The following is a 24,583-nucleotide window of genomic DNA, read 5'->3' as shown; positions in this document are numbered from 1 at the left end:
CTTTTCTCCATAGCCTCTATCTTTGGTCATCATTTCCCTGAGCGTCTGCAATACTTTAATACATAGTTTCTCCTCATTCTCCTCCAGCAGCTGTTTAGTATGCTTTATTAACCTAAAAAAAAAACCCACAACAAAACAACCAGCAATCAATCACAGCTCGTTTTAGTATTAATATTCTAAAGATGGGATAAGATATACGTAGCTATCTTTCTTAATTGGTTTAGGCTGCAAACAAGTTTTACCATACCATTATACAACCATCTTGGGAATATTGTCTCCTGAGCAACGTTTAACCAGTGCCCAAGGGCTTTGGTGAAGCTGCGGAGGGAGGCGCATCCCCCCCGGCAGGAGGACAGCCAGGTAACACCCCTGAGACTGCAGGCAGAAAGGAGTCAGGGGAAGGGGCTGCAGGATTTAGGGCTTGCTGGTCCTCCAGGACAAGCACTTAACAGTAAGAAAGGAAACGATTCCACAAACTACATAAAAAAACATACTGAGAACCTGGGAGAGCGCTATTAGAAATCCACCATACCCAAGATTTGTTTGTTACTCCAGTATTTAGTTTTCATAAAACTCTCCCTGTAATTCACCCCTTCAGGTGATTCAAGGAGCCAGACTCTGCTCTGCATTGCCCTCTAAATGGCTTTGTCATCTTCCTCTTTCCTTCTGCCTAAACGTGGAGGGCTTCTGCACTGGGTGCCGCACACGGTGACCACCGGTTCTGACATACTTGCCCAGCACTCACGGCTTCAAGATGAAGCACGTTGCAAATGTTACCAGGATTGAAGCCAGGGACATAATAACAGGGATTAACTCCTATTTTTTTTGCTTGTTTATACAACTGTTTATGACACTTCTATCCTGCAAAGTCAGAAATTTTTAAGCCTTAGCGTAAAGAAAAAAAAAATTGCATTTCCCACACCTTGAAATACTCTGCTGGGCAAGAGGGCACCGTTCCACAGAGTACGACAGAACTTGGGAACTAGGGAAAAGCGAAACCTAACAAATCTTCTCTCCACAAGCCAGGCTTCAAGACAACTCACTTGCAAATGAATCCCCCGCTTTCACATTTCCTCCTCGCATCGGTGTTCTCCGGGAAGAGCAGCTCCGGCCGGTGAAGCACATCGACCAGCACCGACAGCTCAGCCTGGACAAGAGGGCGTAGGCGATCCTCTAAAGCCGATACGATGTCCTGGAATATAACCGTGTCAAGATTTTAAACAAACATTAAATACACCGAAATCTGCGCACCCATTGATTTTACAAACCGCAAAAGAGGAACAGGACACTTCATAGAATCATAGAATTGTCTGGGTTGGAAGGGACCTGAAAGATCATCTAGTTCCAACCCCCCTGCCATGGGCAGGGACATCCCCCACTAGACCAGGTTGCTCAGACTTAGGTCTGTCCTGCCTGGATAAACTAGATTAAAGACCTCAGTGTTTGGAGAGGTAAGACTCTCAGTTTTATTTCTTCTCCTAAAGGGAAGCCCTGATTTCCAGCAGTCTCTTGCATTGCTTAGTAGCCTACCCTCTTCAGCTTTGTAGGTTGATACAGGAGAAAAAGAAAAATGCAGATTCGCAGCTGCCCTGAAACTCTGCGATAACGATCAGGCTGTTTATGCCTACACAAATTGACAAAAAAGTACTACTGTTAAAATTATACAAAAATAAAATTCTTCTCCCTTTTCCTCAATCTTTGGAAAGCTGCAGGTACCTTAAAAATGAAACCACATTTATCCTGAAAATTAAACAAGCAGAAAATACTGAGATACCTCTGAAGGCAGAGAGGAAGTTGAATCAGTTTGAAGTGGACAGACCGCAATGGATAAAAAGGGAGAAGCTACTTCAATGAGACTAGGCTGGACAGTGTTTTTATATAAGTTTCACAAAGCTAGTTAGAACTACAAGAAAACTGCTTTTGACCAGAGAATGAGTCTTCAAAGAATAAAGGTATCACTCAAGATGATGAATTTCAGTTGATACTAAAAAGGCCTTATCGAACTGTCTACACATCTGAACACAGAATACAGCTACAACACATCAGTCCCCAGTTCTAACATGACGTGTTAATGTTTAAACAATCTTTTTTGCAAAACCAGTATGGGGAACGCACACGCTTTGTTTCAGGGAAACGAGGTGGCTGCAGCTGGTTCACAGGGAATCGATATGTCCCTTTCTTTCAAGCTCTGCAGCCGTTTCCAGGCAGGGCTGCGGCACCTTTCATTGTACCAAGAGTTTTGGTGTACAAGGAGCAAAGCACTGGAGGAGTCTGGAAGTCTGTGATGATGAAAGTCCTCCTTTGTCAAAGAAATATTACCGACGGCAGAACAAGAATATGTCAAGTATCACTAGTTTCAAATATCAGCATCTCTAGAGGTCCCTTCCAACCCCTAACATACTATGATTCTCTGATCTCCCGAACGATTACTTCTATACCCATTAGCTGTGCACGTTCCGTTACTTGTCTTGATGCAATGGTTTACATTTGGTTTGATACACGGTATCACAGTATCATTATATTCAGCATCAGCTAACTCGATTATCATCACGTGGCATTTTGACTAGTTAATCCCCGAACGTCTTTCTACTTAGTAAATTCCTCCTTTTGTATCGCCATGCTAGCAAGTGCTTATCAGAGGAGGAAGGGGTGGCTCTGGAGTCACCTGTAATCTTTCAATTATGTTTCGATAATCCCTGGAGGCAGCGAGCACCGAGTCTCTGCGGGCAGCATTCCTCGCAGTCATTCGCCAGTTCATCGCGGTCTTCTGAACGATGTTATGAGATTTCAGGAAGAGATTGTTGACCTGGCTGTCCAAGTCCACGGGAATTGCAATTGCTCGGCTTTTTGCTGCAGGAAACAAGAGAACGGACTCTTCCAGCCTATATATTGCAACCGATGCAAGAACAAGACAACGTCCGCCTGCGATTCCTTCTACGATCTCCTTCGTGTGCATTTTAAACAACGCAACGCCCGGTCACTGCGTAACGGGTCAGACCTCTGGGTTAAAGGCTTTCAGACCTCAGAGCTGTTTACTGTCTTTAAAGCACGGCAGTATGAATCTGTCTGCCCACACGCACTCCCAACAACTCCCACTAACACTCACATGCAGAATTTGGCCTCAATATCCAGTGCAAATTACTCTTCTCGCTACTAAAAGTACAGCAAATTACTGGTAGGAGTGGCACAAAACTGTTTCCCCACTGCAGAACAACAGGGTTGCAGAGAGTTTTGAGGTTAAAGGGAGAAAGCACTTCAGGTTGGAGTGACAACGCCAATTGCTCAACCACGACAACACATTTGTGCAACTCTCGCTTCACTCTGTGCCTCAGCTTCGAGGCGTCTGCAAGCGGCACCTGTGGGAAGGAACCGGCAATTCTTTTTTTTGGAAAGATGACATCTAAGCAGCAAATACCAGATCACCACGTTGGCAGCGGTTAGTTCCGATTCCACCCATTCCTTACCTACATCTGAGAGGACCCGAATGCAGCTTTCCACCGATGCCTTTTGGCTCGGCATTAGCCAGTTGCAGTGGTACACCCGGAACACGCCTTGCAGCAACTGCACGAACACAGGCTGGCGAGTCTGGAACGCAAGGTTGAAGAAAAGAAAAAATAAAAAATATCAGACTCATCATGCCATATCAAGATGTATGGGCATCACCTTGAGGCAACACCAGCTCCAGCTGTGGTTCTCCACACACCAGTCATTTCTAAATGCTCTGCATCCACTCGCCAGGCAACTTCACGTCGCGGACGGAGTATCTACCGCCCCATCAGCGACTGAATGGGAAGGGTGGGAACGAACACTGGAAGGGAAACATTTAATAGCTTCTAAAGCATAAAGGCTCAGTAATTGAAGCTTGACTAAGCAGAGGAAATAAGCAGTCATCTTCATGTATGTAATCAGAGTTATCAGCAAACCCAGCACAGAGACTGTTGTTCTCTTAACGTTGACCAGGAGCTGACTCAATAGACCACAGGTAAATGGGACTTGGCTTGAGGACAGCACAGCTCCAGAGTTGAAAACTCATCATTTCAAGCATTATATTAGCTGGTATCTAATTTACTGGAGAAACCAGCTGCGTGTGCATTATTTACAACACAGGGAGCAGTTAGTGGTAACACTACAGCTGCTATAGGGCAGCCAAAATTAAGGCGTGGGTTTCAGCCCCGTGTTTCACCAGGCGATCTCCCACTACAGGCAGGTGAAGCTACTCCAACGCACACCAGCTCTGCTCTTTCATCTCTGCAACTTCCCAACAACAGTGACCAAAACTCCCTGTTCAGTTTTTTACAGTAATTACTTAGCAGAATAATTCATTTACCTGTAGAGGAAAGAGTATTTCAAATATTTGAGTATTTTAAATATTTCAAATGAACCTACATCGAGAGGGAATACCCCCTGTCCCCGTGCCTACTCGCTACTCAGTGTTTCTATCAGCTAAGTGAACTACACCACAGTGCAAAGCCCACGAGACTTAGGAACCAGTGACACAATACCTCATTTATTCTGGTCAAGATTAATGCCTGTTTGTAAGAGAAAAGTGGAGTTAGAGAAAAAAGCCAAATCTATTAGATAATTAGCTCTATTAGATCAATTCATCAGATAACACCGTTATGAAACGTACAAAAGGAGAATTGAAATTCGAGAACCAAAAAAAGTACTAAGAGGCAAACAGCTATGACCCTTTCCAGAAACAAGCCAAACACCGAAATCATGGCAGACAGTAGCACTTCTCCAAGGGCACCAAAAATACCTGCACTTTCTGGGTTTAAGCCACCCACCTTCCAGTTCGTGTTTAACAACTTTTCAGCCTTAAAAAGCTTCAAAGGCGTTTCATTTGCTTAAACTAGGTCAATAAATCAAACGAGAACTTTACTCCACGTTCCACATGCCTCCAACTACTCTTGTGAAGGAAAGCCTTGGGCTGCAGCACCCTTAGGAGGCAAACAGGCGGAAAAGCGCTCGTTAAAGAGGAAAAGTTTTGGACAGTTGTTCCTTGGGAAGACACAACCTCTCCCAATTTTATATTATTTGAACTGCATGACAGATGTACAAGGTGTTCCTTGAATGAGCAAGGCTGGTACAATTTAAGTCGAACAAGCCACAACATGAAAGAGCATGAGACAAGAAGAGCATGGGAAGAAGGTGCAGCAGAAAGGACGTGAAGGGGAGTGGGAATCATCACTGACCCATGGAGACAGGGCAGGAGGTGAGGGAGCAGCAGCTGCAGGCTGTCCTGCAGCATCTCACATGGGAAGGAAGAATCCCACCCGGAGAAGTGATGCAGGACAGCTGGGTCCAACAGGCTGTCCTCCTCAGGTGGGACAGTCCCCAGTTATGGGCAAGAGCCTTGACAGAAGAGAAACAGCTTTTAACTCAAGAGATGTAGAGGAAAGATGAATCTCGGGTGAGACAAAGACAGAGCCATCAGCTGAGATGGTAAGAGAGAGGTGAAATAACTTACTTCATCCTGATAGACCAGAGAGATCGAGAAACTGAAGAAAAACTGCTGACATAAAATTAGCAGATGGGTAAAATGCGATGGTAAGGAAGTGTGTTCAAACGCTCTGTGCTCAGAGATGACAATTAAAAGGACGACAGCCAAGGTACACAGTGCAGGGGGAAGAGAAAAGGGCAGCGCCCCAGGGGACAAGGCTAACTTCATCTCCATTTCTCATTTCTAGTGTCGAGGCTGACATATCGCAACAGTGGCTGACATACTCGAGTCATATGAGGGGCAAACCAACTGCTGGTCTGCTCAGACCTGGGCGAGTCCAACTGCCAGATGCCCTTTACGGCCACTTTCGGGCACCAGATGCCTCCTAACCTGGTGCCAGTTGCATTCCATCACAAACCTGGGCTTTGCACAGCCAACAGCTGCCTGGGGCGTGATGAGGCTGCATCAAGTTTCAACAACCACCAACACTGCAACTTCTGACAGACCTGCCAGGCACCTGACCACCCCACCCACACTCCTCCCAAAAAGTTATTCATGAAGAGAAGAGCGATGGTATTTCTGTGCTGCATTACTAATATTGGGGCGATGTCCTGACACTGGTGTTCTGCAGTGGAAATCTCTACCTTCTGACACCTCAGATGTTCCAAGCTTCTATTCCCCACTTCCCCAACTTTTAAACAAGACAAAAATGACTTGGCTTGATGAAACACACTAGAGCATTGGGATTTTTTGATTTTTTTAAAGGAAACTAGGATCTTCCTATAAAAATACGCTTCCTTTAAGCAACTCCCTTTGCGCTCTCAGTAACGCAACACTCTCCCCCTGCCTGGAAAGCTTGCCACCAAAGCTTTATCTTGCTTCTTCATGGCACTCTGGAAAAGTCCTTACTGTTGTGCTGCTGCTTTACCACTGCTGGACAGTTGGCACACCCAACTATCGAGGAGCAAAATTGCTTCTTTGCTGTCCTGCACCTGCCCACATCATCTGCACTCTGAGGCTGCCCAGAGTCATGAGATGCAGCTGCAATAGAAAACACTTCCCTACTTGCACTGGCCCTTTCCTCACCTGGGAATAGAAACTCTCTCCAAAAGAACCTGTGTGGGGTGACACTTCAGCTTCTCTAGAAAAAAAACTTTTGCTCTCTGATCTACAAATCTTTCCACTTCCACAGCTGAAGAAACGTCCTGCTCACAAAGAATCCGTATTTGCTGCCCCTTCACGAACACACGTCTGTAACTGCTAAATGGAACCAAAGCGGAACGAATACAGTTGTGTTGGCAGCTTATTTTCACTTTTCTCTCCCTCTCCGTTTCCATACCTGCAGAGTAGTGCTCTGATCAGAGAATGGGGAACTGAAGAACGTGGTGACTATACTCATCACTATTTCGGTAACGTACTTCTCCAATATGGAGTCGGCGTGCTTTCTGTCGCTGGTGTTGTTACAAGCCTGCAAGACAATTCGTTCTTAGGTCAGAAGCAGCTCAGCCAAGGTATGTTAAAATGTTACAGACTGGAATTCTTGATTTCACACTGTTCTAGTCCCAGCAATTCCCCTGCCACGGCGATATTTATGACACTTGGATCTCTGGATTTCCAGCACATACAAAAGCAGAAGCCCAGCGCTGTTGCTGTTTTAATGTGTTGGCATATGGAGCGTTCAGAAGGGAAGGGGAAATAAAAATACAGCGTACCTTAGAGGAAAGCAAGTAGCAGGGTAGGGAGGACTAAGGTGTAATGCTTTCATATGGGGAAATACTTGGAATCCCAGGCAAAAAGCCATATAGCAAAACAAACGCCAAGCTTGGAAAAAATTTGTTCTGACCTGCCAGAAAACGTCAACTATTGCTCGGGAAGGAGCTCACTTGTCCCGGCCAGGATAAGCAAGCCAGGTGGCAGAACTGAAAAAGGCAGCAGACAAAGGAGCAGGGTGTGGGGCTTCTCCAAGTTTTTTGTTGGTTTTGTCGTTGTTTAAAATTTTTTTAAGGAAAATATTAATGCATTCCATGAAATATGACTAATGAAATCCACAGGCATTCGGAAAAGGCGGCCCATAAAAATTTGAAGGAACACGGTATTCAGGGTACTTAGTGCCTCGATGCACTGTTACGTCTTATTCTTACTGCTCTATACTAAATAGATTCATTTAAGCTTTTTAAATCCAGTTCCAAGATACAGAAATTGTTACCCGACAGATGTCAACCAGGAAGTTCTCAAATAGCTTCCACATATGATTACTGGTGTAAATCTCCTTCATTTCTACTTCTGTGTCCACATAACAATGATTCAAGAAGTTGATGTAGGCAATTTTGACCTAGAAGTAGAGGAAAGAAAAATACTGTTCAAGATAGAAAGCTGAACAGTAGTATGAATGAATATGCCACATCAAAACTGCTCTGTAAATCATTTGTAATTGTACTTCTCCCTTTTATTTAAGCACTGGTGAAATTTAATGCCATGAATAGCGAGGCATCATCCAATAAAAACCACCAGGATTACTGTAGACAAAACGTCAGCGTAATAATCATTCCCAGTTCTGCAGAACCATCTGTCCAAGCTTAGCAGCGCACTCCAGAAACCTCCCGGCCTCAAGAAACCTATAAAACAACCAAATGCAACATCATACCCCCACTTCGAGGGCAAGGAAATGAGCATAAATGGATTTACGTTAGCTAACCTCCAGCCTGACTGGGGTTGCCGACAGCAGAACCAGGGAAGGAATCCAGTTTTGCAGCTCAGATCCTCCCGTCCCCCTGCACCACCCCTGCTCCTGAGCTCAACTCAGCACCACCGAATCCCTTCCACCCAAAGCCAGCACGTTCCAAACACACCTAGGCCAGTGCCTGCAAGGAGCCCTCACCTCGGGGATGCAATCCTCGTGGGTTACTACCCTAACAATGTCATCCAGAGGAAGGAGGGAGTTGCATTTGATTTCTGTGTAGACATTTTTGCCTTCTGTGCACACAGCCAGCAGTTCCACCAAGTGGATGTGGTACATCAGCGGGCTGTTCTCGTCCATCCGATCCCTCTCCGATCTCATCATTTGCACCAAAGTCTGGAAGGAGGCTCTGTCATTGTAAAACACGAGGACGTCCTCTCCTGCGTTCACCAGCTACCGAGAGAGAGAAACATTCCTTCAGCAGATCAAAGCCCGCGCATCTCCCCGCAGCACTCTCCCCCTAACGTGCGGGCTGACCGTGACAGTGCCAATCCCAATCAGCCATCCTTTAGACACTTAAAAGCAGTGCAGCCCACCAAGTCAGCTGGGCATTCCTCTTGCGTTCTCCTTCATGAGTATGACGTTTTCTCCTGAAGAATTTACCACTTCCGAACTGCTCAAGAACTTCAAAGTCAGCCCAAGTGACTGCTGAGACAGAAGTCGTGCCAAGAAGTTGGTGTGACTTTCCATTGTGCTTTTTTGATTTCACGTATATTGCCCCAGCTGACTGTTTAAAACACAGCGAGCTGCAGACGTACCGTTTTGGTCACAGAAATGCCCTGGGGGCATGTTGGATGGGAGGACTGAAGGGCTCACTAATTCCAACCCTTCTGAACAAACATCATCAATTTTCCAAGGCTGGCGAGTGACACGTTCGATCACACACCAATGATTTCTATCAGCCTCCCATTTGAGACCCAGATGGCCACATTTTCAGAGCAGTTCAGACCTCCTGTAACTCGAGGGAAGGAGAACAAACTGAGACCTGCTCCAGGCTGGGCACTTCTAAAGAGGCAGCTGGAGGGACCTGGGGTTGTCCTCGCACAGGGTTTGGGGCAAAGAGCTACATAAAATGCAGATGGTAACCCCCCAGCAAGGGAACTCCCTTTTCTCAGCGGTCTCTGACCCCCGTGGAAGCTGGTTGCTGAGCATCTCACGAACTCGACTGGAGAAGGTCACGAAACCCTTTTCGAACAGAACGACAAAATAGGGAAGACCTTCATCAGTCTAGTAAGATCGATCCGCAGAAGCCAGAGCTTGGCAAATCCGATCCTTGGGCTCCCCCTGCTGAGGAGGCCAATAAAAATCCTGTGGAAACGCAGCGTCAGGTCACGTTTGATATCCAACTTGAAGGGATTTATTTGCCCTTCTTTTACCTCTCCCTTCTACCCTGACACCCCAACTTCCCAGTTACCTACACCCCAGAATTTCTGAGGAATCAGCCTTTTTGACCTTCAGCACTTAAAACAGTTGAACATGTACGATAAGAAATTCCCATCAAAATGCTTTCATGGTAAGAATTTCCTTCTGCATTAGTGACCTTGAAATTAAACGACTTCTAGCCAATTTGGCTAGAGAAAAGCACCCTTGCTTCATGAGCTCACAGGTATGCTGCTGGGTAGAAGCCTGGGAAGTAACTTGTGAGTATCGTTAACGACCGGCCGCTCGTTACCGCTGAGGGTGAAGAGCTCCGAAAGCTTTCGGTCACAAGAAAGTCTGTGCTTTCTGGTAGCTGTATGCTCTTTTTGCATTGTGAGAGCTAACTGTCAGCTTCTTGGCAGTCCCAGAAGTGAGAGGATCAATTTGTCATTTTCACCAAATGGTATGTGAAAACTTCTGTTCAGACCTTGCAAATCTCTGCAGCTCTCACCTCAGCCATTACCATATCTTGGCATTTCTTAATGAATTTTCCTTCCGCCTTGACAATTGTCTGCAGGAACTTTATGTACTGAACATTCCTGCCGTGCGTCTCGATACAGTGGACAAAGTGTTGAACGACACGTTCATTAATCTCGCTGCAAAGCTGGAAGTTGTTCATGAAAATGTGCTGCATCGTCACCGCTTCCAGAATCTAACCGAGGGGATGAAAGAAAGAGGGAAAAAAAAAAATTAGAAATAAACAAACCACCAAACCCTTGCAGAGGTCAGGATAAAGTCAACACTCCTGCAGGGTGTAGGACTGAAAAGAACATCTCTGAGGACCGAATCTTTCAACGCAAGGGCTCGTTTCTAAGCCTATTTTTCAGCCCACTTCGGCCTCTTGAACTTTTTATGCTGAAACGGTCCTAAACAAACAGGTCATGGGTTGGAGTTGAGGATCCCAAGGGTCTTTTCCAACCTGAATGTTTCTATCTTGCCAACTTTCAAGGCTTTAGAATGAAAACAAAACACGAACCCCCTTCAACCAATCTTGCATCAGAACAGGCCCAGAGGCAATCATCAAGGACAATCCACTCTCTTTCCTTGCTAGAAAAAAACCCAAACCAACAGAAAAGCCAAAAAACGATGCCACGAGGTGATTCTTACCCCTGGGTTAAGGAACAGGTTTATGTGCTTGTGCAGCAGTGCCTGGTTCTGTTGGTTCCCAGCACAAAAGTTCTGTAAAAACTCATGCGCGAGCTTCATTATCTCCTGCATCCTCGTGTCTTCAGCCTGTGATCGCGTGACAAACGAGAGGAGGTTACAAAGAATCTGAAGGTTCACGTTCAGGTGAGTACTGGATGAGCCGCAGCTCCAGCTCTGCAAGGGAACTGTCACGTCTCTCTCACACTCCAAAGAAAAACAAACCTCCACCCAGTTCACAGACCTCAGGGATGAGTTTGGCCTGCTTTGCAGTTTTAAAGATCATCACAAAAAAAAAAAAAAGCAAACAGAATAGAAATGACAGCGGTTTATTCTCTAAAATGGCTTTCTCCATGGCCAAGCCTGCCAGCAACGTGCTTTAGGCACTTTTTATACTTCTGAACATCCCTGTCCATCAGCCAAACCACACATCATCACCTTGAGGCTGCACAGGAAAATTGCCATGTTCCACTGAAACGCATTTCAGCAGCGACAGACAGGTCGCTCATGGCAAAGAAGAGATGGAAAGTTATTATTATTACAGCAGTTCAGCCCAACTGGTATTTACTGGAATCCGCACGCCACTTGCATACTTCCAAGTACAGTTCAGGAATTGGTGCCTTTCCTCTGACATCAGTGTGGATCACTAGTCCACTGATGGTATAAAACACAGTTAGGAAAATAAGTTATTTTTAAGGGGTTTCATATCATCACAAGGGGGAAACGCCTTCCACACTGCCTGTCTGACGTTCACATGGATGGAAAAGGCGATAAACCGTGTCGGAGGGTGTTTTTGCTGCCGATTTTTTAGCAAAATACGAAGCAAGACAGCATGAGACTTGGCTAACATTAATCAAAGATACTGTCTAGAGTTACTGCTTCTCAGAAACCTGTAGAGTTTGGAGCAGAGGACAGTAGAGCAATCAGGAAAATGTAAAGAGGTCACCTGTGGCTCATGAGCAGCCGAAGGGACAAACTCAGGGTGTGTTTCATCAGCACCAACTGGTGCAAGCTCAAACTGTAGCAGTGACCCAGCGAAGCTTGCTTCAAACCTCACCTCTGACAGTGCATGGCGCTCTGATACGGCTAATTACAAACAGCAGAGCTCGCCTGGAGAGCCAGTCGGTATTTATTAACTTCTAAGGGGGAGTTTGGGACACTAGACACTGGGGGAGGTCTGTATCTTAACTACTGGGGAGACCTGATGATAAATCCCAGGGGGGACCAGGCACCCTCATTTTCCTCAGCGTTCGCAGGAGGACTGTCCTCGAGCTACCTGGGAGCAATAACGGAGGGTCTTGCTACCATCAACACAGCTCAACTTGCAGGCAGCTATTTTTGAAGCACGGATATTTCGTAGAGTCCGAGACTACATAAGACAGCCTCTATGAATCCAATATAAACGTAGAAAGTTAAGGAGTTAAGCATCCATCAATGTTATTCAAAGCAAGGCAACAGCCGTGCAGAAACCCAACCTTTTCATAGGGGATCTGCAGCAGCTCCAGCACAACCGCGTGGGCTCCCATGTTCCTCAGAAGTCGCTGCTGCTGCTTTCGGTTTTTCCTGACCGAGGCGCTCTCCTGAACGCAGAGCTTGCTGAGTCGCAGCAGGATCTGGAGAAAGGAGACTTGCTTTAGAGCTCAGATTCTGGGGGTTATTTCAGAGCAATGCTTTGGGTGGCTCCTGAAGAGCAGCAACAGTGAAAACCACATCTGCGCAGACCTAGGCAGCCAAATCAGGTTTGGGGGCTCGAGGTGAGGAACTAAGACCAGGCTATGGCCTGGTTGCTCCTGAGAGGCCAGAAGAGGTGCAGAAGGAGCAAAAGGTGCTGGGAACTGTGTGGGCAGGAGGCAGGCACAGCGCCTGCTGCCTGCTCGAGTGGCAGGGGGCAAGAGGACGCAGCAGCCTGGTGCCGCTCAGCACAGGGAGGGGAAGAAGTTTACTGGGCTGGGAGCCACCCACAGCATCTCCAACTCCGGCAGAGTTCAGCCACAGCGAGTGAACCCAGCATGGGGCTCCGCAGGACAGAGCCACAGAAACACCAATAGCTCACACCATGCCCGCGCTAGCACAGCCTCTGTGCCTGGTATTTTTTAAACTGCATTTCAGCAGCACGGTGGTTTCGAGTGCAAGGTACTCGGGACAGGGCAAATAGTTTCTCCACTTGCTTGCTTCCTTCGTAGCCTTTAACAATGAAAATATTGTGTTACCATTGAAACAGCAGCGAAACGTCGAGTTTCTCACTAATCCATTCTTAAGGAAAGAATACACGTTGTCCTTATATTCCTGGCTTCTCATTCATGTTGGGATAAGTTATTACTCAGCAAATAGCTTCCACAATGGAAGAGTGACTCAGACTTTCCTGGGTGCCTCCCTCTGACTGCAGCTCTCCAGCGCTGCGTTACTCATTTTCACTTCCATTTAACTATCAAGAAGCAAAAGTTTTACCTCTTTGACTACACGGTAGTTGTAGCTGCTAGTGCTTTCAGGCTTTTGGGACTTGCTGTGACCTTCCTGAGGAAAAAAGCAGACAATGTATGAGTAGCTTATACTCCTGTCTTCATAAAGGCTAGAATTAGAGTTCCAGGAGAGTGCTCGCTCTCTTCAGGGAAAGAAGTGTCATCCTTCAGTTTTCTGACACTCTTAGAAAAACACATAATTATCCTGTCAAGTCACACTGACCTCTGTAACATAAAATAAGGTGAGGGCAGGGTGATTTTAGAGATAGCAATCTCCTGTCTTTTCCCTCGCTTGTCATTGTATGTGTAATCAAGTCTCCCCCCAAAAAATGCATTCCTTCCTCCCTCTCTCCACTACTACTAAACTGTCATTGTACAGATATCACGAGATGCCCGGAAGCACTATGCACAAGGAAAGCAACAAGTAAATCACTTTACTTCCACCAATAAATGTCCATAACCCAGGGACTATTTCTTGAATTGCCTCACCCAGACTTAGAATTCTATGTGATGGCAAATTAAACACCTTTTGGGTGTTTAATTAGTTCTAAGGCAGATGTGCATGCCAAGAAAGTCCAGTATTATCAATCGGAGATAAAGACCTGTCCTCATCCGTTTTTTTAAACGTAGTGTCACGATTCAAAACACAGCACCTGAACAGTTCACAGCTCAGCCCTTCCGTGAGCTGAGGGAGTTCTGACCACGCAACGCCCCACGCAATCTGTCAGCGCTGAGAGGCCATAGCCCCAGAGCCAGAGCAAACCCAAACCAACTGCTCTGTCAGAGCCTAAAGGTGACACCTCACCAGCTGCCAATCCTGAGCAGTTCCCACCTGAGACTAACTGGCACCAACTAGCTCAAGTTCTCCTCTTAATTCTTGCCTTAATCTAAAAGCAATGCAGACAGCCTCCCCAGGCTGTGCAGTGTTCTGGAATGATGGTGGGGTTTTGTCACATTTCTGGAAACAGTTACGCCTTCAAAAAATACTAACACACGAACTTGTGCAAACACAATTACCTCTTTCTTCTTGTGTTCGTTTTCACCTTGCACTCCATCCATAGCCTCATCAGGACCTTGGCCTTTGTACACCCACAGCTCCGATTTTTCCACAATAGACCTCAGCTGGTCCAAATCCTGTTTTATCTGCTTGTAGTTGTCAACATCTTGGCTGGTAACAAGCAGTTGAACCTTACATGAACACAACCCATTAGTTGCACAAAAGGATTGTTTTCAGCTGCAACATACACATTCAGATGAGGAATATCGCTCTTAATACACACCCATACCTGCTTAAAAGCTTGAAGGACTTCTTGTCTCTGACTGAAGTGCCGGAAGAGCAGCTGAAGGGCTCCGGACACCAGAGGAGGATAATCATGCATTGTTAAATGCAACAAAACTCTGAGAAACGTTCTGCCGCCGTGGTCATCCAAATCCAGCGGCGTGTTCTCCTCACTGAAAACAGAGCGTGGGAGTTCACTAGCACGTCAGACAACATCCCAGCACGTTCTTAGGTCAGGTCAGCAGGGGCAGAAAACCTTTCCCCTTACTTTTAAACTAGGGGAAGTTTATCAAATCAAGTGCAATCTTCAGACGCACAAGGGCTTTTTGGCGTCCTGCTTAGCAGGGAGGCTATTCCAGGATCTTACTAATCACAGTCCATTCAGCTTTCACTATCCAGCTTAGATTTTTCCAAACTATGCCAAAATATTTGACCCTATTGACAGCCTTATCCTATTGTTCACATAGGTCAGTAGAAACCCTACCTCAGTGTCCAGCTTGCAGTGCTAATTATGACAAGCACCTGAAATCCCTCTCTTCCCTCTCTTCCCCTCACACCTCTTTTCTGTGCATGAGAAACTTGGGTTGTATTTTCTTTTTTTATCGGTATCCCCTGAATTTTTTCCATATTCTGCTTCCAGCAGAGTTTGCATGCTGACATTTAAAATTCTGGTTATTAATTCTGCATGGGAATTTCTCTCTCCCCTTCTGCCTTCATTTAAGAAATCAGTTATCTTAGGTTTTCTGTAAAACAACTGCAGCTCTGAGCAGCTTACAGACAAGCTCAGGTACTTGGGAGCCCGTCACTGACTTGCTGTCCTGTGATTTCATCAAGGACGTAAGCTGCTCCAGAAGGCAGGTAGGGAACGTACAGCTTGGTTTGTTCTGTCATGTATGGGCAGTTTAAGGCTGCACTATACAAAAAAAAAAATAAAAATGGCTAAATGTCTATCAATCTCAGTAGAAGTTTCAGTCCTTGCCTACACAAAATTTCCATGTAAGACTTTACAGCACTTAGAGGCACTAATCCTTCAACTCAGCTTTCACCACGGGAGGGTTTTGTTTGTGGGGAAGATTCTCCTGGCTGAAATATCCCCATGTCCCTTATTTGTGGCTTTTAATCCAAATGGACACTAGTTTGAGCTGTATTCAAAGGCACTTCAGAAAAATGACTCCTTGGTTGCTGTGGCAGCTGTTTCCAACCTTTTCCCCGTTACCACCTCACTTCCAACCGCACTCCTCGCTCCTCAGGAGTCCCGAGGGCTGCAGCCTGGCAGCTCCTCAGCCACCCCCTTGATTAGCACCAGTGAAGAGACACTTTCCTTCCACCGAAGATTCCCTCAGCTTGTTCTTCAATATGCTCAAAATCTAGGGCTCCTGAGAAAACAAGCGAGACAAACATGTTACATCAGAGTTGCACCAAAGATGTTCTTGCAGCCTAAAAACATTTTAAACCTCAAGCGATGAGGTAGGTGTAAGCAAGGGGGTCATAACAAGCCGAAGGGAACACTGAGACATTACTGAGGCAGCCTGCTAAGATAACAGAAGACAATAAATTAATCTGGTCTCAGCTCACAAATTACATGGCACAATCATTTCAGCAATATCCAGGCTTACTCCTCTCTTGTCTTTTTTTTGATTGCAGGACACTGATGGGACCTGGTGTCATTCGGAGGGGCCACTCACAAGAAACACCAAACTTCATCCTTGAGGATTTCTGAAGTAATAAATTCAGCAATGACAGCAACACCCCCATGGCTCACCAGACAAAAAGGTCTTTGCGTTTTTCAGCATAAGGTACGCATTATCACGTGGGCAATGACCAATATTCCAAAATAAAAGCAGAGAAATGGTAAAACAGTGTCGGAGCTCTCAATATTTCCCAAAGATTTGCAGAGGGGAACCGAAAGAGAGCACGGGGATTTCACGTCCTTGCCAAAAACGGATGAACTTTCTTCTAAAGTTCAGCTGGCAAAAAGAGCTCTCACTCTCCCCGCCAGCCCTGTTTTGGAAGGCCCTGGCACCCCGGGGGGCTGCTGGACAGGGAGACCCAGAAAAAAAGTAAACACATCCCCTTTGAAGCAAGATCAAAAGGAACAGTCTCCTCCCTTTGAAGACTTCACATCTAAACCACATTTTCCTTATCTTTCCCCTTTGCATCTCGAGATACAGTCCCCAAATCGAGGAAGAAAAACTGTTTGATGTCTAATAAGCCACACTTATAAAGTCCAGCTATTCCTACGCTGCACGGGTCCTAACCATGGCCACTTTTTCTGCTGAAAAGCCACAGAGCAGTTGCCAACAGCCCTTCCATCCAGTCCACCAGCTGTCCTGCTTTCAATTAAGAACAACGCTGGACATGACAAGCTCCTCGACAGCTGACTTGCACACCCTTGTCTAGCAGCACTGAGGTACAGACATCTCCAGATGCCTTCCTTGCCTTCCTACAAACCCTTCAGAAAACAGAAGTTCAGGTGGGTAGAGGCATCAGGACAGGGTGGGGAGAGATTAAGGGAATCAGATCGCTTCGGGGACCCTTCCTCATCCAGATTTAATTTGAGGTTGATGACAGACCACACCTGACAGCACTTATTGCAGACTTTCTTTAAAGGCTGCATCTCAGGCTCTCGGTTACATTTAACACATGGAAACTGGTAGAAGAGAGTACAAGTAAATCCTTTGTTTTGGGTATATGGAAGCGATTCCCTGCTCCTCGCAGGGAACTCTGCTTCAGTGGGACCATTCATATGCCAAAGCAAGGACGTGAACCGATTTTCCAATTAGCACCTCCAAGATTAAAGGAGTCTTCCCTCGTTCTCTGCAAAATAACTAACCTGGTACGTTAGCTGGCATTTCTTGATTACTGCTTCCAGTGGGCGATTCAGACATCTGGGCATTGCTTTCGTCAAATTCATGTTTAAATATACAAAGTAGGCAGGAGATTCTGTAGTCCAACCTCACATTCAGAATGAACTGATGATAGAGAAGTGGTGAAAACATTGAAATAACTTGCCTGTTTGCAGCACATGAACAATTTACACGCAAGGCAGTGCTACCAACATGCAAGATCAACACCGTAAAGACGGGAATTCAATGAGAAAAGGTACACAAACGTTTTCTTAAAAATCTCCAGAATCAAGTGATTTTTTTTCAGTGATTTCAGTGAATACTTGGTGAGTAAAAGATTCTGGCAGAGTTTCAATCCCTCCTTAACCCTCAGCCCCAGGGAAGGAAAGCAGCATTTCTATCCCCATTCTGAAAGCAGCAGGAGTCCAGCAGACTGGCGCTGGGGCAGAGGAAGCCGAGCACGAGCTGCCAGGAGCCAGGCTCCATCAAAACCGCCGGCGTGGCAGGGACCACCTTCTCCTTGGTCACAGAATCACTGAATTGTTGAGGCTGGCAAAGCCCTCTGAGATCACAGAGTCCAGCCCATGACCCACCATCCCCACATGGGCCAGAGCAGGGCACCAAGTGCCACATCCAGCCTCTCCTTAAATCCTGCCAGGGACGGTGACTGCCCCCTGCCCTGGGCAGAGCATCCCAGGGCCTGAGCACCCTCTCTGGGAGGAAGGGCTGCCTGAGACCCAACCCCAACCTCCCCTGAGGCAGTTTCAGACCTGGGCACCCTGCTGGCTCATGTTCAGCCGGCTGTCACCCAGCACTCCCAGGTCCCTCTCTGCCGGGCGCTCCCCAGTCACTGCTCCCCCAGTCGGTGGCGCTGCCAGGGGTTATTGTACCCAAAGTGCAGGATCCTGCACTGGGTCTGGTTGAACTTCATCCCGTTGGCCTCGTGGTCTTCCATCCTCTTGAGGAAAGAAGCACGATGCAGAGGACATAGTTCTCTCAGGGAAAAAAGCTTGACGTCGATTTTAACAGACTGTGGTAATAGGGAGAGGGGATAGTGGCATGCTAAAATATCCCAACGCACATGCCAGGCCATAAGAAAAGTTTGGGTTTTAACTAAAATTAGCAATGGTGGAAGGAAGCGAATCAAGTCTCCCTGAAGCGCTGCATCTGCTGCTGCGGGGAAGGGCAGGACCTCAAACCCAGCTCTGCACGGAGCCTCCCACGGGGGCAGGGGGAAGGCACAACCACGGCTCTCCCGCAGCTCCACGTGCTTTCGCCCACGAGCCTGTCGCAGCACATTCTGGGCCCCGTGAACTTGCCCATGAGGCTACAGAACGGAAAAGGGACTCCTACACTGCGGGAGAGAGGATGGATTTCAGCACGGTAATTTGGTGGTAACATCTAGATCAAGGCACGAGCGCTGCAGAAAAGGGAAGAAAAATTTCTCGTCGTGTCCCAAAGACTTAGCGGGGAACAAGTGAGGAAAGACAGGTGGAGATGGAAGAGCTGGCAAGGCTGGCAAATGCCCACATATAAAAGCGATTTCAGGCTGCTGGCTGTACGAGGAGTCTCACGTATCTCTCATTTCCTCGGGGCACTTTATAAGATGGGCCCTGCAGACTCGGAGAAATTACTAAGAGGGGAAGGTGGAAACTGAGCTCTCTGCTCCAGCGAGTCAGATATAAATTGCTGAATTGTTTCAGTAATGGCATATTATTGCCATATGCAAGTTGCCTGAAAAAGCCACCCTCGCAACGCCCCGTCTGGTTCAGAAGAGAAAGGCACAAGGCAGGAAGGAATGAAAAGGCAGCTCTATCGATGCCTAAAGACAACACAAGGCGCTACATTAATTTGCGTTGCCGGTACCTGAAGTATTTCAATGATCTTCAGCTTCGTGTCCATCACCAGGATGTCCTCTTTCTCTGGTTCGCTCTGCTTCACGTTACCCTCCGGAGCAGCAGCAAGAGGAGTCATGGGCAAGAACCCACCTCCTCTGAGCACCACCTGGGTCATGAGCTCGCCCACTCCATGGATTGACCTCATCACATTGCTTCCTTCAGAGAGGTAGGCAAACAGGTACGGTTAGGATGGTGCAATAGGACAGAATTAACGGGGCAAGGACCCTCCACATCCTACAGAGAGAAAGTGTCTCGACATCAATCACGGGCAGGTGGACACTGAGATCTCTGGAGCAGATGGAAGTCAAGAGAAGCAGTGCAGCTCGTCGGCAACCCCCCAGCCCTCTTCCCTCTTTCCCCGCAGGCATTACTCAGCTGTACAGTCAAGCCATGGACAGAAAGAAGTAGAAGATCTCAAACCCACACTAACATTTTGAGGTGAACTAGGAACTACCAGACAGTAACCTGTTCCGCCAATGGTTTTCCAGCCTTACCTTTGCTTTCCTCGCCTTTTGCCATCTTGGTAATAGGGAAGATGGTAGTGATGTGCACACAGTCTAATATAGCAAGGAGGATTTTGGTTAGTCTGAGGAGGTCACAGAAGTTGTAGAAACCAAAATAGATCAGGTTTCTGGCTAAGTTAACAACCTACCAAAATAATAATAGAAAGCCAGATTAATACTAAACATTTTCCTATCACAATCAAGTTATCTTAACACAGTGAAAAGATATGAACCTAGCTGTGAGTCGCATGCTTATCACAATACCTCATATTTCATAAAACTGCCTGGTTCTACATTTTATCAGAAAGCTTTCCTCTTGCCTACAAATAGTGCAGTGCCTGGAGTAATGGTCTGTATCTGCAATTGATATTCTACAGCTACAAAGTCATAACATACTTGTCTCGTTACAGAAAAGATAGGTCACGACGAGAGGGAACATACAGATGTTTTTTAGGGTTCTGTCTTACAAAGAAAAAGATCACGCGTCTAAACCTTGCTGCTACCAAGTTATCGAGTCTCCCCTCAAGTCCTCCACATGCACTGCTTCAAGATCCACACAGTAATTTCACACACAGTGCAGATACTTCATGTAGCCCATTATCTAAAATACATTCCCTCAAATGCTTTCTGTAATTTATTTTAAATAACCATCACATCTTTTCTTAAAGCAATGGTCAGTTAGGGAAAACTATTGCAGGGATTTGCCACATTTTATTTACAGACAGACTATTTTAATAGGTAAGTCCCAGGACACTGTATTGTTCTACCCATGAGTAACCCTGACAAGACCAGACCCAGCCTGCAGACACAGCGTTTAGTTTTCAGGACTGTTTCTTCCAGTGAAGTTTGATTTTGCAGTAACAGGGAAAGCACAAAAAGTAAGTAAGGCTGCTGCAAATCTATGATGTTAGCTCACGTTCTTTAATGGGATTTCATGAACTATATCATTGCAAACTCACAAACTTCAGTGGGGTTGCTGGCATGGGGAGAAAGAACCACAGCGGAAAGGCTCAGCACCCACTAATCACTTGTCAATCTACCTCGTGTCGAAAAAAGTACCAGTATTCCATTAAAAAGAAAAGGATAAAATCAGAATGGGATAACTACCTCAAAAGTGAGCTTATTTTTCTCTTTATCGGAGAAAGGGAACCTCTGACACACCACATCTCTCAAATATTCCTCTACAAATTCCATTGTTTGTGCAAATCTCTCCTTAATTTCATCTTTGGAAGTTCCACTGCTATCATAGCTGAAGAGGAGAACAAAACAAAAAAACAAAACAAAACACAAAACTTAGCATGCAAATACACAGGGCTCTTTTTCCCCCCTGATACAGTTTTTCATTGGTTTGTCAAAATCTAAGAAAAGCTGAAGGCTGTTAAATAATTTATCCAAATGAGGGAGTCAGGAAGCTGACACGAGAATTTCCTGGCTTTTGCTGGTTTATCCCATACACGCATTCTGCACTATTTAAAAATATCTGAGGAAAATTAAAAAAAAAAATATTTTTTTCCCCAATACATAAAAAAATCACCCTTATTATTTTAGTGGAAACAATGACAAGCTATACAGAGGGTTAAGGAGAATGGATGTGGTCTACAGATGCTGACCATGGATGCTATTTCTCCTCCGAATAAAACCTATATATATGCAAAGCAGACATTCATTTTTCTTAATATACAAATTCTAGGTTTGTTTCTCAGCAGGTGCAGAAGGAATTTGAAAAAGAAAATCCCCACCCCCTCGCACTAACTAGTTTGTTTTCCCACTTGATGAGATATCAATGTTTGGCCTCTGCCAGAGCAGAAGCCATTTGGTTTTCTATTTTGGCACTTAAAGTTGAGTATGACCTACTGCATCATTCCCAGCAAAGAAAACTAGACCAGCAAGGAGGGAAGAAAGGGAAAATCCAAGTAACTGCTAAACCCTACTAGTAATACTGACAAGACTCAAACTCTTAATATTTAACATGAATTTTAAATGTTCATTTCTCCAACTGAAAAAAATGAGTTCTGAACGGTTGAGGTGCCATAAATTTTGTATTAGTTGTACTATAAACACAAACCTACTGAGTAGAAATCCCATCTCCAGCCTAGCTGGGGTTTTACACAGGGTTTTCACCACTGTGCCGGAGCGTTTTCTGTCGGAGGTTAAGGGACACGGCTGTCTCCAGCACATTACTAGAGCCCCACCTCATCGCTTCCTCCACGCACATACGGAAAGTTTATTTTGTTCCCAGGAAGGATCTCTTCAGCAAGCATTACAGGCAAATGAAACGCCAGGGTTTGAATATTTTTAATATTATTTTTTAAAGTTATTTTTAAACAGTATAAATAACACGAGTTTAGGACTGATCTGACTTTGGTTTAAAAATCAGGAGTGATGTAATTTCATTTCCGCCACCATCCCAGCAAGTACTTACTCATCGATAGCAATTTCAGAAGGTATTTCAGACCAGAGACGAGCATATTTCACGGGTGTCACTTGTTCTTGGGGGTCACGATCGACGTGCATGTGAAGCATCAGGCGGCAGAAAGACGCTCTCAGATCGTACGGCAAGTTTTCGTCGGACATGCAACGGAGAATGAGGTCCACATCCAGCTGGCCAGATATTTCATTTATGGCTAAGTACTGTCGATCAAGGCACATTCTAGCAAAGAGGTTCAGCTGGTATCTTCAGGAGAAAAAAAACCCACACAAAACCCCCCAAAATAAACAACTTACACTTTAATTTCCAGAAGTGTCCCCCTGTGTATAGTAGTGATGTGCTCTTATATGTATTAACAGAACGAATTCTGTATTTTGCAGTAATATAGCTATACTTAATACGGAAAGAATAAAGTACTTATCAAACATCCGTAAAAGGTAACTGAGTGGAAAAATAGAATAAAAGGAGTCATCACATTTTCCTGAGAGTTTACACCGAATTCAGTACTGTTGTTTATGAAAGCTCCAGAATATCCCAAGAACACAAACGGTAACTCAGCCTAAATACCGTAAAAGACTGAGCACTTCTTACTGATGCTGGAGCCACAGGAGGCAACAACAGAGATGGACTACAAACAATTAAAAATCAGGTACCTGATTAAACAACTGAGCTCTGCTCCCTTCAGTCAAAGAACTGGTGGAGAAAAAACTTCATTCCTAAGTTTTTCTGTCCATAAACCAAAAGCAAGCACATCCAACTGACTGATAATTTGCCTTTAGTCCTAATCCCCGCGTCCAACCTCCGTGAGTATTCATACAGGCTTGTGCTGAACTCTGAGATTTCCTAAAGAAACGAACATTTAATTGAGAGCGGACGCCTTTTCGCTCTCAGCACTCCTCATGGGAATTCGGCCAAACCATATCCCAAACTCTTGTTTTAAGCAAATTCGAGTCTGTAATGTAGACTAAAAATAATTAACACTATCAGCTCTAATGAAAAACAAGCGCAAGAAAACCTATTTTGAAAGCAGATACATGTCTTTAAAATATACAGAGGAGGTCTCCTTTTGAGCTCAGCCCTGCGACAGGCTCAAATAAAAACATACGTTAGGAAGTCTACCATGAGAATCATGGAAAAGAAAATGTAAAATAAGACAGCTATTAAAAATAAAATAAAATTTAAAAAATCTAGTCCTACTTTGCGCATCACCACAATCGAGCCTGTCAAACTCCTCCCAGAAGTTTATAACCCAGACGCTGGAATTTGGTCTGGGCTGAAACCTCATCTTCCGCTACGCCAAGAACTTGGTGTCTTGTCAAGTCATCTGGAAACATCGCTTCACGTCAGGGAGCGCTAAAAGCGCAGCTTAAGCCACACAAAATAGTGCTGCTGAGAGCCACAGGCCCACAAAGGGCTTAGAGTTTAGAGAGAAATTTGGAAAGCAGAAAGAACAGCAGCGACTTCTTTAAAATCGAAAGCGAAGCCATCTGCTCTGCCCACAAGCAGTTGTTCATCCCAGCTACCCTGAACACAGGGAACCTCCGCGGTTACCGCACAGGCTCTCTCCTAACGCTCACTTACCAGAAAACCAGTGCTGTGCAAATTCAACGTGCTCTAAGCCTCGACTACTTTTTATAAAAAAACAGTTTAAACTCGCTCATGCTGATAATTGGGACTTCCCATCACAGGTAATTGGTGCTTTCAGAGCTCGCTTCAGAGGCGTCATCCCCGCTCTCTGATGGCTATTTTGTCCACAAAGCCAGCATCCTTCCTCCCAAATCAACCAGAGCCTTGCCCTGGATGAACTCCATCACCAACTCCTGCTCTTCACCTGTAGTAGCTGAGCACGTCCCGATCTTCCTTCTGCCCCTCCTTCGCATCCTGAGCCAGCTCCCTGATGCTCTTACTGCGGATTTCCTTGTTGCTGTCTCTCCAGAACAACCACACTTCTTCCTCATCCTCTCCGACCTCTAAGGCATTTTCTCCACTTGACACTTCTTCAAACTCGAATCGAGAGAGGACCAGCCTGCCAGAAGGAAGTTAGGTTAGATTACAAACTGCCAAGACCCACGCAGATCTTTCAGAACATTTATTTTAAGACACTTGCTAAAATGTACTGGTGATACAGAAGTAATTACTTTTATAGTCTCACCTGCATTTAGAAAACATAAATTTTATTCCTCAACTCTGCAAAGTAAAAGCAGACTATCTTACTCTTTCAGCAGTTTACTACATAAAATCTTTGGGTTTCATTATTAAAAGTATTAGGTTATTATGAATTTAGATTATAAGCTTTCCATTCAGCCTTAAAAAGACAAACATTTCAGCTCCATTCTGTCGATGAAGATAAAGAAACAAGAAAGTTGAAGACACATCGAACTGACTTTCAAAAACATCTTTTTCAGGATAACCAGTTCAAAGATCATTC

General features: G+C 45.4%; 1 protein-coding gene across 1 annotated transcript; it reads right to left on the bottom strand.

Annotated features, from left to right (window-relative positions):
• LOC104276582 (inositol 1,4,5-trisphosphate receptor type 1) lies at positions 1–24,181 on the bottom strand (the record flags this gene model as incomplete). The annotated part of the gene is made up of 21 exons (XM_009872958.1): positions 1–112; positions 1,044–1,192; positions 2,666–2,850; positions 3,465–3,585; positions 4,503–4,529; positions 6,783–6,911; positions 7,650–7,775; positions 8,322–8,573; positions 10,051–10,251; positions 10,707–10,832; positions 12,218–12,355; positions 13,191–13,256; positions 14,219–14,389; positions 14,488–14,649; positions 15,798–15,856; positions 17,314–17,452; positions 19,193–19,380; positions 19,719–19,872; positions 20,835–20,976; positions 22,150–22,401; positions 23,987–24,181. Coding segments are annotated over 21 exons (3,094 nt in total), but the record flags the coding sequence as incomplete, so codon positions are not given.
• Between the last annotated feature and the right edge of the window lie 402 nt (positions 24,182–24,583).

The sequence above is a fragment of the Apaloderma vittatum genome, unplaced genomic scaffold, assembly GCF_000703405.1.
Source record: "Apaloderma vittatum isolate BGI_N311 unplaced genomic scaffold, ASM70340v1 scaffold7267, whole genome shotgun sequence".
In the NCBI taxonomy this organism is placed as follows: Eukaryota; Metazoa; Chordata; class Aves; order Trogoniformes; family Trogonidae; genus Apaloderma; species Apaloderma vittatum.
This window is presented reverse-complemented; position numbering and strand designations above follow the sequence as displayed.